The 13,598-nt window shown below is 42.9% G+C and overlaps 1 protein-coding gene across 2 annotated transcripts in view; it reads right to left on the minus strand.

Moving 5' to 3' along the window:
* Nucleotides 1–13,598, minus strand: part of LOC128345042 (leukemia inhibitory factor receptor-like) — a 108,691-nt gene that overhangs the window by 45,681 nt on the left and 49,412 nt on the right. For both annotated transcript variants that reach the window (XM_053296344.1, XM_053296345.1), the window contains exons 6-10: nucleotides 10,154–10,328; nucleotides 7,962–8,246; nucleotides 4,423–4,552; nucleotides 3,217–3,365; nucleotides 825–964 (exon numbers count right to left, since the gene is read on the minus strand). In XM_053296344.1, the coding sequence (XP_053152319.1) occupies nucleotides 825–964; nucleotides 3,217–3,365; nucleotides 4,423–4,552; nucleotides 7,962–8,246; nucleotides 10,154–10,328 (879 nt within the window). The remainder of the gene's footprint in view (nucleotides 1–824; nucleotides 965–3,216; nucleotides 3,366–4,422; nucleotides 4,553–7,961; nucleotides 8,247–10,153; nucleotides 10,329–13,598) is intronic.

Genomic DNA, 13,598 nt, shown 5'->3' on the forward strand with positions numbered 1-13,598 from the left:
AAAGCAGCCCCCTGAGACCAAAAATATATTTTCCTGTAGGCCAAGGCCCTGAGGGCTACAGTTCACAGGGGGAGATGGGCAAAATTCACACACAGCTTATTTCCTGAGCTATTACTACCAGCAGTTTCCACTCTTCCTGAGCCTTCATTTTTATCATCTTAGTGAATTATGAAAACTGAATTGCCTGGATTGAGACAAGCCTCTCTACGTTCCCACATATTCATTCATTTCTTGATCTGGTATATTTCCAAACATGGACCAATTTCTTTCACATGCTGCAAAAGATGAAGGAATCTGAAGCAAGCAAGAAGCTTGGGAGAAGAAAGGCCAGAACACCTTTCCTTATATGAATATATTTGAAGACCCTTTCTTATAAATTTTATCCATAATTGCAAAATAAAATTATATACTCCATATTTTTTTCAATATTTCAATATTTTTTTCAATATTTCAGGAAAAAATTAAAAAGTCCTTCCGGGAAAAAGAAAATGCAAAAACCTGTCCCCCTACCCCGCCAATTTTTTTCTTGGCCTTCATATCTCTAGTCATAAAAATTGCTTATGAATCCTTCCCCATCCATAGTTTTTCTATATGCCATAGTTTTTCTATATGCCATTCTATATAGATGGCAACCAGTCATATTGGGATAATTTTATGAATAATCATGTATAATAATTATTATGTGATAATTTTATGAAATTGGGATAATTTTATGAAAGGCGGTATATAAATCTAATACAAAATAAAATAAAAAATAAATATTACAAAATACATCAAGGTTCCATGGTGCAATATAGAGTAAAGAAACCAACAAAGGCACCTACCAGGTGTGTTGTGGAACTGCTGCGGTTAATTTGACAGTGAAGCGGAATTTGCTTGAAGTTGCCTGGTAGATCCCAATACAGACTGATGCTTGTTGGACTATTGTTATTCACATATAGTCGAGAAGGAGTTTGTGGATAAACTGAAATAAAAATTGCAGTGAATTTGCAGTGAATTTTTAAAAAAGTGTTGTCATTATTCATTATGGCTGTACAATGTCAAAATGGGAACTCTGGAAAATTCTCAATATGGGCCATTTTGGAGGAGGCTGGAAAAGTTTCCAATCCAAACTTGGGGACTGCATTTGGTTTGGATTTCTGACTTGCGAAAAAATAGCAGCTTTTTGGAATTCCAAATAGCAGTGAGTGTCTGCTCTTTTCCCGCAGCTGGGAACAACAACAACAACAACCCATAAGCACTCTAGCATTTCCCATGGTGGCGAGGGGAAGGGGCTATCTTCTGCCCCACCTGCTTCCTGCCCATGCATATCTCTCTTTTAAAAAGTTTTTAAAAGTTTTTTAGTCCATTTCAAACTCACAAGCAGCCATTTTCTAGGTTTCTCCTGCAATTCTCTGATGTTACGCAACTTCCCCTGTGATTCTCTGGTGTTAGGTTACTTTTCTTCTGGGTTCACAGTGAGTATTCTGGTTACTTTTTAAAATTGATTTAATGGTTGTTCCAATCCTGACCCCTATTCCAATATCAGAAGGGTCCAAAAGACCCTGAACCTACATTTGTGGGGCTGTATTATATCGAGTTGGACCCAATCCCAACATTTGCATTTGTGCACAGCCCTATTATTTATTTTCAGCCAAAACTTTGTGAGGTGAAGTACAGAGGGAAGGCTGAAGGCCTTCTGCCAGTGGCCCCACTTTTAAGTGGGCTCTTCAGCATCTGCCTTCTGCTTGCTAGACTTTTTGTTTGGGGGGAAATGCTAGACTGCCTTATCATACGTTTATAATACCCTGTAATAATTACAAGGCTAAGATGCCTTGTTTTTAAATTAATAAGACAATACATAAACATGAATAGTAAAACTGATACATAATGGCATCCATTAACCATTAACCATCCAGATATGTAAATAATTGGAGGAAAATGACTAAAATTATCCTGATTTGTGAACAGAATAAAATCTGACTATATCATGAAAAAATCATTAGAATTAGCTTGACCCGCTTGAAGACGAATAATATGGGTCAGTTTTTCAGATATGGCAATATGCCACCTAGACCGATACCAAGATGTCAGAGACATGGTTTTATGCTTCCAGTATTGTGCAACAGATAATCTAGCCACAGTTAACATGAAAACTATAAGATCCTTAGACAATAATGCCAAATTAGCTCCCCAAAATACATTTAATATCTAACCTCTGTTGGCTAAAATGCCTTATAATAAGGCAGATCATCCATTCACCTAGCTGAGAATTGTCTATCTGGACCGTCAGTAGCTCTATGGGACTTTACAGGAGTCTTTCCTGCCCTACCAATCTGGAGATGCCAGAGACTGAATCTGGAACCCTCTGCATGCAAACCATGTATTCTGCCACTATGCTACAGTTCTCCCCCAGGTGAATCTTTTAAACTTCTAATTGTCTTAAGCAAAAACACATTCTTGGGATCACTCAGTACAAATCAGTTATGTCTTAACAGTTCAGAGCTCCCAAGTACATACCTTGGCTTTGTCATTTAATACACATCAGTGGACCATGGAGATTCTAGGTTTTTTTAAAAAGGCAAGAAAAAAGGATAGAGCATTCAAGAATGAAATCAAGCCAGCTCTTCCTGAAAAAGACAGGTGGTGCAATCCTCAACCAGACTGCTTACAATCCAAGTGCCAAATGACACATTCAGTTTATTGGGACCAATTAAAAGTCACAAAATAGGGAGCTAGCTTTCAAGTTTCAAGCTGGTCTCAAGCTTGGTGCTACTAATTCCTTCCTCTATGCTGTCAGACTATCCAGGTGCTCTTCACCCTCAAAATTAGGAGTTTGTGGAACTTTGTACAAATATTCTTATTATAGTGCTAACTACCCAAATTATCCTGCCTTTAGGATGAAATAGCCTCCTTTTGGGTAAAGTTAAAAGAGTAGAAAGCGATTCGGTGCCAAAGAGTTCAGGCTAAATTGCATCAAAACTTGAGCTCTGGTTTAATGCTACGTTGTTTTCAAATGGAAACAAGCAGCGCCAGCATCATTCCTACTATGATGTTTAAAACATGCTAATTGTGTCTAATTATATCCTTTATATCTTAAAGAGTCCTTAAGATATAAAGAGAATACCTTCTTTGTATATCAGTTTCATAGATCTTTGTGGCGGGGAGGGGGGAACAAAGCATTCTTAATAACTTCAGAAATTGACTAATTATTTAGACTAGTTCTTTAGCACTCACCTCTTTGATTTATATTTGCTGAATTAGAGGCCTCGGTATGACCAAGAGAATTGGAAGCATAGACAGTGATGTTATATGTTTTCTGATGTTCGGGAATTGGGAACTTATAGCTATAAACTTCACGTGCTGTGTTTTTCCTCCCAGATATTCTGCAAATTTAAGAAAAATGGTGAAAATACTATTATTATTTTTTTAACATTTTTTAAACACTTCTTTGTATAAAAGCCATTGAACACCTTCTGTTCCCCAATCAAAGCCTTTGGGCGCCCAACTGGTGCGGCAGCATTCGCCCAACATGGGATCAGGAGGATCCCTCCTGCATCCTATAATGCACCGCACGGGCAGCAAAGAGGCAGCCTGCTGCAATGGGCAGTGCTGCAGTTGAAGCTCTATGGCCATTACTACTGGTGGGCGTTTTCAGAGCCCCAGTGGCGCACAACCAAAACATGAGTAGGATGGACTCCTTCTCCATTCTACCACACTTTTTGCCCAGGAGGCGGATCTGGGCTGGAGCTGCTGACAGAGATACAGTATCTGCATCTTCAGACAAATGCCACTGTAATCATGAGCAGTGGGCTGTAGAGGTGAGTGACAGGGCTGGGGTGGGACTTCCAGTCCTGTTTGAGATGATGTATGCGAGTACAGTGTCTTCTTCATTAATATCTGAATGGAGCTATTGATAAACTGGAAGGGGTTCAGAGGACCAGCAACTAATTTTATCAAACCAACATTTAACTTTTGGAGGGTTCCTCCTTTCTCATTCCTTGGCAATGCAAATTGTTGTTGCCAATAATAAAACATAAAGCGAACACTGGTGGCTCTTGAAATGGTAATTAGCAAATTTATTTCAGGTTTCCACAGCAACAATACAGATGGCATTTCCTTAATATATTGAATTACTCTATGCCAAAATAATTTAAATCATGGTGAAGACCACCGCAGATGGATATGATCCTATTTATGTGAACACTCAGGAATCATATGGGAAAGTTTTGCTGGCTGTTCCATCTAAAAGTGACCTTATAAGCAGATCCCCTTACATTTAGGGAAGAGAAAGAAAATAGACTTCTAGGCCCATTCTTTAGACCTAAAATCAATTTAAATAAATGGCAAATGTTTACAAGGAAAAAGGTAGGGGTACATGTGTCTGCAAATTAGGTCAAGTTCAAGAAATCTAGATAAAATTCTCTGAATGAAAAAGTTTACCTTTCAAAAACAGTGTAAATAGTTGCGCGTCTACCTAGCAAGTTAGTGGGTCTTCCCGGTTTCCATTTGCATGTTATCTCCTTAAAATCTCTTGTTTCACAGCCTAGGTTTTGTGGAACATCAGGGGGGTCTGTAGAGGTGGAGAAAAAAGAAAAGCAGATATATGCACCACACACTTTGAACCTGTCCTGACCCCAGAGCCTCCCAGGTAGGGAACAGGGTTGGAAAGAATGGGGGAAGAGACAGAGCAGGAGGCATTTGTAATTCAGGCACAGCATGACCATTGCAACTCCGCCACCACACCATGTAAACCAGGGAATCCAAACAAGCACACCCACACATCCTACAAGACAAAAGGCCACAGGCCTGCCACTGTTCTTCAGGGACCTACCAGTCACAACAAAGGTATCCCAGTGCTGCTAGAGCCAGCATTTACAAAATTGGGAAACATCCCTTTAGGAGCCAGAACTTTCTTATAGAAGGGGTTGGACTGAATCACTGCTTGAGCAGGGTGAGTTTGCTGGAAGAATCTGTTGGAGCAGCATTCCTTATTTGTTGCAGCACCTAGTCCCTGTATTACCTAGAGCTACGGTTGAGGTCCTGATTAGGGATGTGCACGAACCGGTTCGGAGGCCATGTTGGAGGCCTCCGAACCGGTTCGGAAACAGACCGGTCCGGAACTGAGGGGGGGTCTACCTTTAAGGGCGGGGGGTAGAACTTACCCCTCCCGCCGCTCTTCCCCCATGGCGCTGCGTTTTAAATTGAAGTTTTTGGGGTGGCAGCGTTCCTCCCTGCCGCCCCTGCCTCCGTCGTTGCCCGGAAGAAGGAGTAAGACGAGCTGTCATGCGCACGTCTTTCGCCTCTGTACGCGTGTGTCGCGATGCGTGCTCATCTTACTCCTTCTTCCAGGCAACGACGGGGGCAGGGGTGGCAGGGAGGAACACTGCCGCCCCAAAAACTTCAATTTAAAACACAGCGCCGGAGGGGGAAGAGCGGCGGGAGGGGTAAGTTCTACGCCCCCCGCCCTTAAAGGTAGACCCCCCCTCAGTGTCGGACCGCGCTGCATGGTTCCGTGCACACCACTAGTCCTGATATTTCCGTTTGGGAGCTCTCCAAGGTCCTGACCCCAGACTCCAGAATCCCCCATGTAGGGGCCTTGGAGGAGACCGTGACCAGGAAAGAATTCCTTTCTGAACTTTTTCAGAATTTTCAGTCATGTAACATTGATAACTCCATGTATAAAGATGCATCCTTACGCTGTACAATTTCTGCATAGCCTCTGTGTGTGCTCATCTATCTACAACAGACAGTAGAGATTTTGCATTTCATTTTAAGCTCAAAATCAGTCTGCAAACAGCCAAAACGTTTCATCGAAAACAGTGGTCAAGCCACCTGTTTCAATGGAACCAACTCAAAACATTTCGAGTGTTTTGATAATAGGGAACAATGGGGAACTCAAAACACCCCATTGCTCATCATGGGTAGCTCCTAGGGACATCAAGGTGGGTTGTGTGGTAGGGCAAAATGGGTGCTACTTACCACCCAGTCACAAAAGAAATGGCCAAGAGGGACATTTTTAACACATTTTTAACCTTTCCCCCAAACACCCATAGAATCATATGTGGGTTTTGATGAAAGGTTAATTTTTTAAAAAATCATCTGGTGCCAATTTATTTTGTGGGTTGAGTAGTAGGTAGCACCCATCATGCCCTACCACCCAACCCACTTTGGTGTCCTTAGGAGAGACCCATGGGGGGGGGAGGGGTTCCGAGTTTCCCCATTGTTCCCTATGGCCAAAACAAGTTGTCCTCACAGAATGCACTGCACACAAGTTTTGCATTGTAATTTCCAGTGCATTTTGCAACTCTGCCTTGAAAAAACACTGCAGATTGGAAGCACAGTAAAAGGGAACCTGTCCCTCTAACACAGAATACGCATTTCAAACACATTCCAAAAATTACCAAAAAAAGAACCACTGACCCAGAATCCACTGCCAGCCACAGTGCCTGTGCTGCAGTAACATCATTGGCACAAGTTGCTCTCTCACGCACAATTACGACTCTTTAATTCCTAGCATTGCAACAGCTGCCACAGCCCTTACCAGCAAGCATGGCGATAAGCAGAACTAGAGCAACTTCAGCCACATTTTGACATCTTGCAATGCAGATTGCAGAACAGACCAGAGAAATTGAGATTATCTCACAAGATAATCTCAAGGCCAGACATGGAGCTCATCATAGTAATCAACCAAGAAATATTACAGAGAGAGGGAGGGAGGTAGAGTTGCCATTGTCCATTTCTTGCTACAACACTATCTCACAAACAAAACAAACCACAATTCAAGGCAGGCAGTCACCCAAGTTCTGCCTTTGTCAATCTGAGATCCAGCAAAACCAGATAATTATAGCAGCAATAGCACAGCACATTATACCCAGTGCTGAGAAAAGAAAACTATAAAATCAAACTTTCCTTGATTCCTTCTTCCCGGTCCCTTTGAATACATTTTGAAATTGCCTCCTTTTGTGTGCTCTCTCCCTCCTCCAAGCCTATGGGGCACAGTTGCCCATGGCAACACTTGATTTGTATGATAAGAAGCAAGGAGATTGCAAACTAATCAGAAACCAGTGCCAGAAAACCAACCAACAAGGGGAAAACAGGCCTCCCAAATTGTGCTTGAAATGTCAAAATGCTTCCATTGAAACGGGGTTGTTCCATTCTGAGCTTTATTGCATTTAATGCCCTTTATTTAGAAGGCATTATTTTTTTGAATTCTTGAAACACTTGAAATGGCTTATTTCAAGTCAAAGCATTTTCACTCTCAAAATTTTCTGCACATTCCTAGTAGACAGCAATGGCTAACCAAACTGATTATATATAGGCACATTCAACCAAAGTGACCAATCTTGGTATATGAATTCTCAGGTCCATGCAACCATAACCAAGATTTGAAGTGAGGTATGGATGTATTGCAATTAGGATAATATATGCCGAGGTGGGCAGGTTTGTACAACGTGTCCAATCTTGGTGTATCTCCCCCATGACCGGAAGTATGGTGCACACACATGCTGAATTTGCAGTGCCACTGTTACATCTGAACCCAGCCTAAGTATGATTGAGGGGAGGCTAGGGAATTCCCTGTCTTCAGTTTCCTCCATGCAAAGGTCCATTTTCTTAGGAGAGGGGGACTTAAAAGGGAGGGATGAGGGGGAACCAAGGGAGCGGGTGGTGGCTGTGATGGTGATAAACCTATTACATACTGACTTTGAACTTCAAAGGGGATTCAAGCACAGCTCAGAAAAGAGACAGGTTTCCAAAGTGGGGAAGCTCAAATTCCAAAAGACTTCTCAAAGCTACTAGTAGATGTGTTTGCACACTCTGTTACAGTTCTTCATACTTTTAATGTGTTTCTATTTATTGAGATTTTAATGTTTTATGAATTTTAACTGTTTCATATTATGTTTTAATTTGTACACCACATGGAGATTTCTATATTAGGTGGTATAAAAATACAATCAATCAATCAAATAAATAATACTTACAGCCTACAAATAATACACTTCCGACCAAAAACTGCATGTCTGCTTCTGGGGTCAGGTTACAAAATACATTCTTCAGAGAATCGTTGACAGTGACATTTCGCACATAGATCAACATGCTCTGGTTGGAGAGACTGACAGTTGGACACTGTTCAGGTGAACACCTGTCATACCCCAGGGAAATGAATCTTTGTTTTTTGTGCCACAGGCAACAGAAGGTCAGGTTGGAACCCACTGGCACCAATGGGTCTACGGGATAAACTTTAGAGACAGAGCCTTTATCTTGTCCTGCAATAGAAAATGGAGGGGGGGGGTGTCAAGAGAGAATAGATCCACAATGTTTGGTCATTTCCCTAGCTACTCCATTGAGTGAGTATCTGCACACTTGAATCCTCCTAAGTTTTTGAAATTAGAAAGTGAAGAGTGAAGTGCAAGCTAAAGCAGCTCTTCTGGAAAGGACTGGAGACATCAGAACCAAAAGGACTCCAAGTGCATTTATCATCCACTTTTGGTAGAAATCAGCACATCTGGAACCTGGAGGGTGGGGGGGGAATCTAAGCCAGGCATCCCCAAACTGTGGCCCTCCAGATGTTGCTGAACTCCCAGCATCACTAGACACAATTTTTTGTAGCTGGGTAATCTGGAAGTTGTAGTTCAGCAACATCTGGAGGGCCGCAGTTTGGAGATGCCTGCTCTAAGTGGAAGCACTCTTAATGTTGGTAAAATCCCTCCCATTAACACAAATCATATTTCTAGTGATAAAGAAAAAGGTCTATCTGACTTTGCATGCTCAGGACAACCACTGAAAGAGCAAAGATTCATGACAATTCCAGGAAAACAGCGTAGTGGCTAAGTGTATGAGGCAGGAAGTCTCTGGTTCAAATCTTGTCTCAGTCATCAAGTTGGCAGAAGACCTTAGGTGAGCCATTCCCTCTCAGCCTCCCATGTGCCACATCGGGATAAAAGTCCAGACTTCCCTTAGAGGTCTATTGTAACAATTCCTGAGAGAACATTCATTCATTCAAAATATTTCTATACCGCCCAAAACTTGTGTCTCTGGGCGGTTTACAATTAAAATCATTAAAAACATTAAAAACATTTAAAACCCAATATTAAAAATATTAAAACTATACATCTAATTAAAAGCCTGAGTGAATAAATGTGTCTTCAGTGCCTTTTTAGAGGCTGCCAGAGATTGGGAGGCTTTTATCTCAACAGGGAGCGTGTTCCAAAGTCCAGGGGCTGCAACGGAGAAGGCCCGTTCCCAAGTAGCTGCCAGACGAGTTGGCAGAAACCACAGGCGAACCTCTCCAGATGATCTTAGCAGGCGGTGGGGCTCATGGCAAAGAAGACGTTCTCTTAAATACCCAGGGCCTAAACTGTTTAGGGCTTTATGGGTAATAACCAGCACCTTGTGTTTTGCCTGGAAACGTATTGGCAGCCAATGTAGTTCTTTCAACACAGGAGTAATTTGGTCCATGGGAACATCATTGCTCCATATATCACTGCACCATATAGAAGCATCATTGTTACTAATATTGGTTGGTTCTAATCCAATCCGATATTAACCATATGCTTGCAGAATGATGTTGCGCTAGAGCAAGTCTGCTGCACTAGCTACTTGTGCTAAGCCTGGAGCATGTGTTTCAGACCAGGGTTGACCTTCCATAAACATGTTTCGCTTGCACCACAGTTACCAAAATGTGGCATGTGTCACATGCATTAAAAGGAATGGTTGCACAAAAGAACGATGGCACTATTCCAAAAATACAATTTTCAGCACCACTCTGCAAACTTGCACTAGTGCGACTTTGTTCATTGCACATCATTACGATATCAGCCATTATTATTTATTTATTACACTGACACCCTGTGTTACTTCTGTGCAGGAAATTCAGGCACTGGCCAGACCCAGAATCCAATCTGAGAACCCCAGATTGGAGACCACTTGGGGTTCCCAGGTGGTCTCCAATCCAGGCACTGGCCAGACCCAGAACTGCTTAGTTTTAGCATGGTTGTTTCCCCATCTGCCTTCAGACCAGATCCTGGATATTCACATCGGCAGCCTGCCAACGATCTGCAGTCAAACACACATAGCAATCGCCTCCATTCATGCAACCCCTCCTACATTCCATCAGTGCTGATCATGTGACAGTGTGCGCTCATATGCAGCTTTCACAACAGCGGTTCCTTACCAGGAACATTTTCAAGCTGACTCCATTCACTCCATTCCCTGCTCCCAGCAAAGTGTTCCTCCTCAACAAGACAGCGAATCCTGACATAGTGTGTGGTGCACTCCAAAGGCAAGTCCGACGTCCAGTTCCAGCGGAGGATAGTGTCACTTTTAGTTAATACTGAATGATAGGTCTCCTAAAGAGGTAACAGAAAAGTTACAATAATACATTTTAAAAAGTGGACAGTTGCACTTTGATCAACCCAAACAAGTCAGTTAATTAGCGTTAATTGATAAAAGGATCGAGAGAGAGTGGTTGCCTCAGCATGGATGGACATTCTTCTTTAGCTGGTGGGTCCATAAAGGATGGTTTGAAGATCCAGATTAGGATACCAGATTGTCCATTACTCTTCCCTGAAAAGCTTGTAAACAAAGCACATAAGCCATCAAAACAACCTGCTTTCAAATGCCAGGGTTGATTTGTTAACATCACATTTTTGTTGACTTTGCTGTGAATGTCATATGAGTTTCAACAAATTAAGTTACAATCTATATAGGTTTGTGACCCATGTGTAGACTGCACAGTGACTTGCCTGCCTGGGTGTGAAGGTTGCGGACATCACACAGTGTCTAGATAGACTGTTAGGCAGTGCTGGGGAGGAGTCAGCTGCTGTGGTGAATGTCGGCACTAATGGTGTTGGGAAATGTAGTCAGGAGGTCCTGGAAGCCAAATTTAGGCTGCTAAGTAGCATACTGAAGTCCAAGACCCCCAGAATAGTGTTCTCTGAAGTGCTACCTGCTCCATGTGGAGGGCCAGCGAGACAGGCAGAACTGAGGGGTCTCAATGTGTGGATGAGACGGTGGTGCCGGGAGGAGAGGTTTAGATTTGTTAGGCACTGGGATACATTTTGGGGCAAGTGAAGCCTATTCAAAAGAGACTCCACTTGAATCAAGATGGAACCGGACTGTTGGCACTTAAAATAAACAAGTTGTTCTGGTAAGAACTAGTCAGCCTACTTTCACTATCTCTAAAACTGGACTAAATTTGGTTCAAATTGAGGTTCACAAGTTAGATCTCTTGAATCTCAAATGTTCATGTGTCCACCATCTTGGATCAGGGTGGATGACATCATTACAAACTACACCATTGAGGTGTCCCTATGTGTTACTCACTACAACTGAACCAAATTTTGTTCAAATTGGTCTAACAGTTCTCAAGTTGGTACAATTGTGCCTCAAAAGTTCACACATCCAGCATCTTGGATCAGGGTGGATGACATAATCACAAACTACACCATTGGGGCATCCCTATGTGTCCATACAGCTGTAGCAAATTTGATTCAAATTGGTTAGACTGTCCATAAGTTAGAGCACTTGTGCCTCAAATGTTTACGTGTCTAAGATCTTGAACTGGGCTGGACGACATTGTCACAATCTGTGTCCCTACAGCTGTAGCAAATTTGGTTCAAATTGGTTAGTGGTTCACAAGTTAGCCCACTTGTGCCTCAAAAGTTTACGCGTCCGCCATCTTGGATCGAGGTTGATGACATCATCACAAACTACACCGTTGAGGTGTCCCTATGTGTCTCTACAATTTGGTTCATATTGGTCCAGGTGTTGCGAAGTTGATGATGGGGGGGACACCGACACATGGACACACACAGAGAAAGCCAGGGGATCTCATAAGCATACTGGAAAGTAGGCTAAAAAGGTCACAGAGCAGCTTTTAAAATGATACCTGGGGATTGCCGACAGAAACTGGGTAGTATCTCATTCAGCAAGTAACATCCCCTAAGGTGCAAGGATGAAAATTTTTCAGACAAACCAGAAGGCAACAGAGTAGAACCAGGAGTACAGCAGATGGAAACACATGACAGCTAGTCGGAAAGGTCAGATGAAAGTAAGGGAAACAGCATACACCAACTCCAGGTAAGAAACCTGGCGTATTATACCCATGCCAGAAGCCTCTGAGCCAAGATGTGTGAGCTGGAGTGCTTGGTTGCTAATGAAAACACAGATATAGTGGACACCTGGTGGAACAGAAACCTGGTGAAAACCAGTGGGACACTGTTATTCCTGGATACAAACTCTACAGAAAGGACAGGGAGGGGCAGATGGTGGGGTGGAGTAGTACTGTATATTAAAGAAGGGATAGAATCTAACAAGCTAGAAAACCCAGGAGGACGAGAAATCTCCACAGAAAAATTATGGGTGGGTGCATGGAGCCTCATTTCAAAAGCCACCATCACATAACAGATCATACAAAGCCTTTACAGCTTACATAGCGTGAAAATTAAGATGGGCAGCTTAACTTGCAATTCCCATTCGTTTTATATCATGAGTGAAAATGTAAAGCATCTCAAACTCTCATCTTAGAGTAACAGACTAGGACTAAGGAGCCATACAGGAAGTCCACAATTTACAAACAAGTTGTGTGCCAAACTTTTGTTTGGAATTCAGATGTTCATAACTCTGAATGCATATAGTTCCCTGCCTGTTTGTATGTGCAGACTGGCCTTTAAGGAAGTCTCCAACTTACAAATGTAATATTATGTTGTTGTTGTTGTTGTTGTTACATTTTATATCTCGCTCTTCCCCCAAGGAGCCCAGAGCGGTGTACTACATACTTAGGTTTCTCCTCACAACAACCCTGTGAAGTAGGTTAGGCTGAGAGAGAAGTGACTGGCCCAGAGTCACCCAGCTAGTTTCATAGCTGAATGGGGATTTGAACTCGGGTCTCCTCGTTCCTAGTCCAGCACTCTAGCCACTACACCACGCTGGCTATGTTACGGAGCTTTGTGTGTAAGTATAGGGCTTGTAAGTCAGATGTTTGTAACTTGGGGAATGCCTGTAGGTTCAAATCCCTGCTCAATCAGGATGAAGCCCACTGGCTGATCCCAGAGGTGGCTTGCAGGGACTCATTGCTCCAGGTATGTTGCAAAATGCCACTTTGACCCCCTTGCTTGCCTTGACCTCTGGCCAATCTTCTTTAACCCTGCCCTCAAGGTCAGAGGGAGGATAGCTGGTCTCTAGGTAAAGTAAAGGTAAAGTTGTGCCCTCGAGTCAGTTTCGACTCCTGGAGACCACATCTCTGTGGTTATCTTTGGTAGAATACAGGAGGGGTTTACCATGGCCTCCTCCCGTGCAGTGTGAGATGATTCCTTTCAGCACCTTCCTATATTGCTGCTGCCTGATATAGGTGTACCAGCAGGGATTCAGACCAGCAACCTCTTGCCCGCTAGGCAAGTCAAACATGAATTGTCCCCTTTGCTAAGCAGGGTCTGCCCTGGATGCATTTTAATGGGAGACTACATGTGAGCACTATAAGATATTCCCCTTAGGGGATGGAGCCAGTCTGAGAAGAGCACCTGCACGCTTGCAGGCAGAAAGTTCCCTCCCTGGCAGCATCTCCAAGATAGGGCTGAGAGAGATTGCTGCCTGCAACCTTGGAGAAGCCACTGCCAGTC

The sequence above is a fragment of the Hemicordylus capensis genome, chromosome 2, assembly GCF_027244095.1.
Source record: "Hemicordylus capensis ecotype Gifberg chromosome 2, rHemCap1.1.pri, whole genome shotgun sequence".
In the NCBI taxonomy this organism is placed as follows: domain Eukaryota; kingdom Metazoa; phylum Chordata; class Lepidosauria; order Squamata; family Cordylidae; genus Hemicordylus; species Hemicordylus capensis.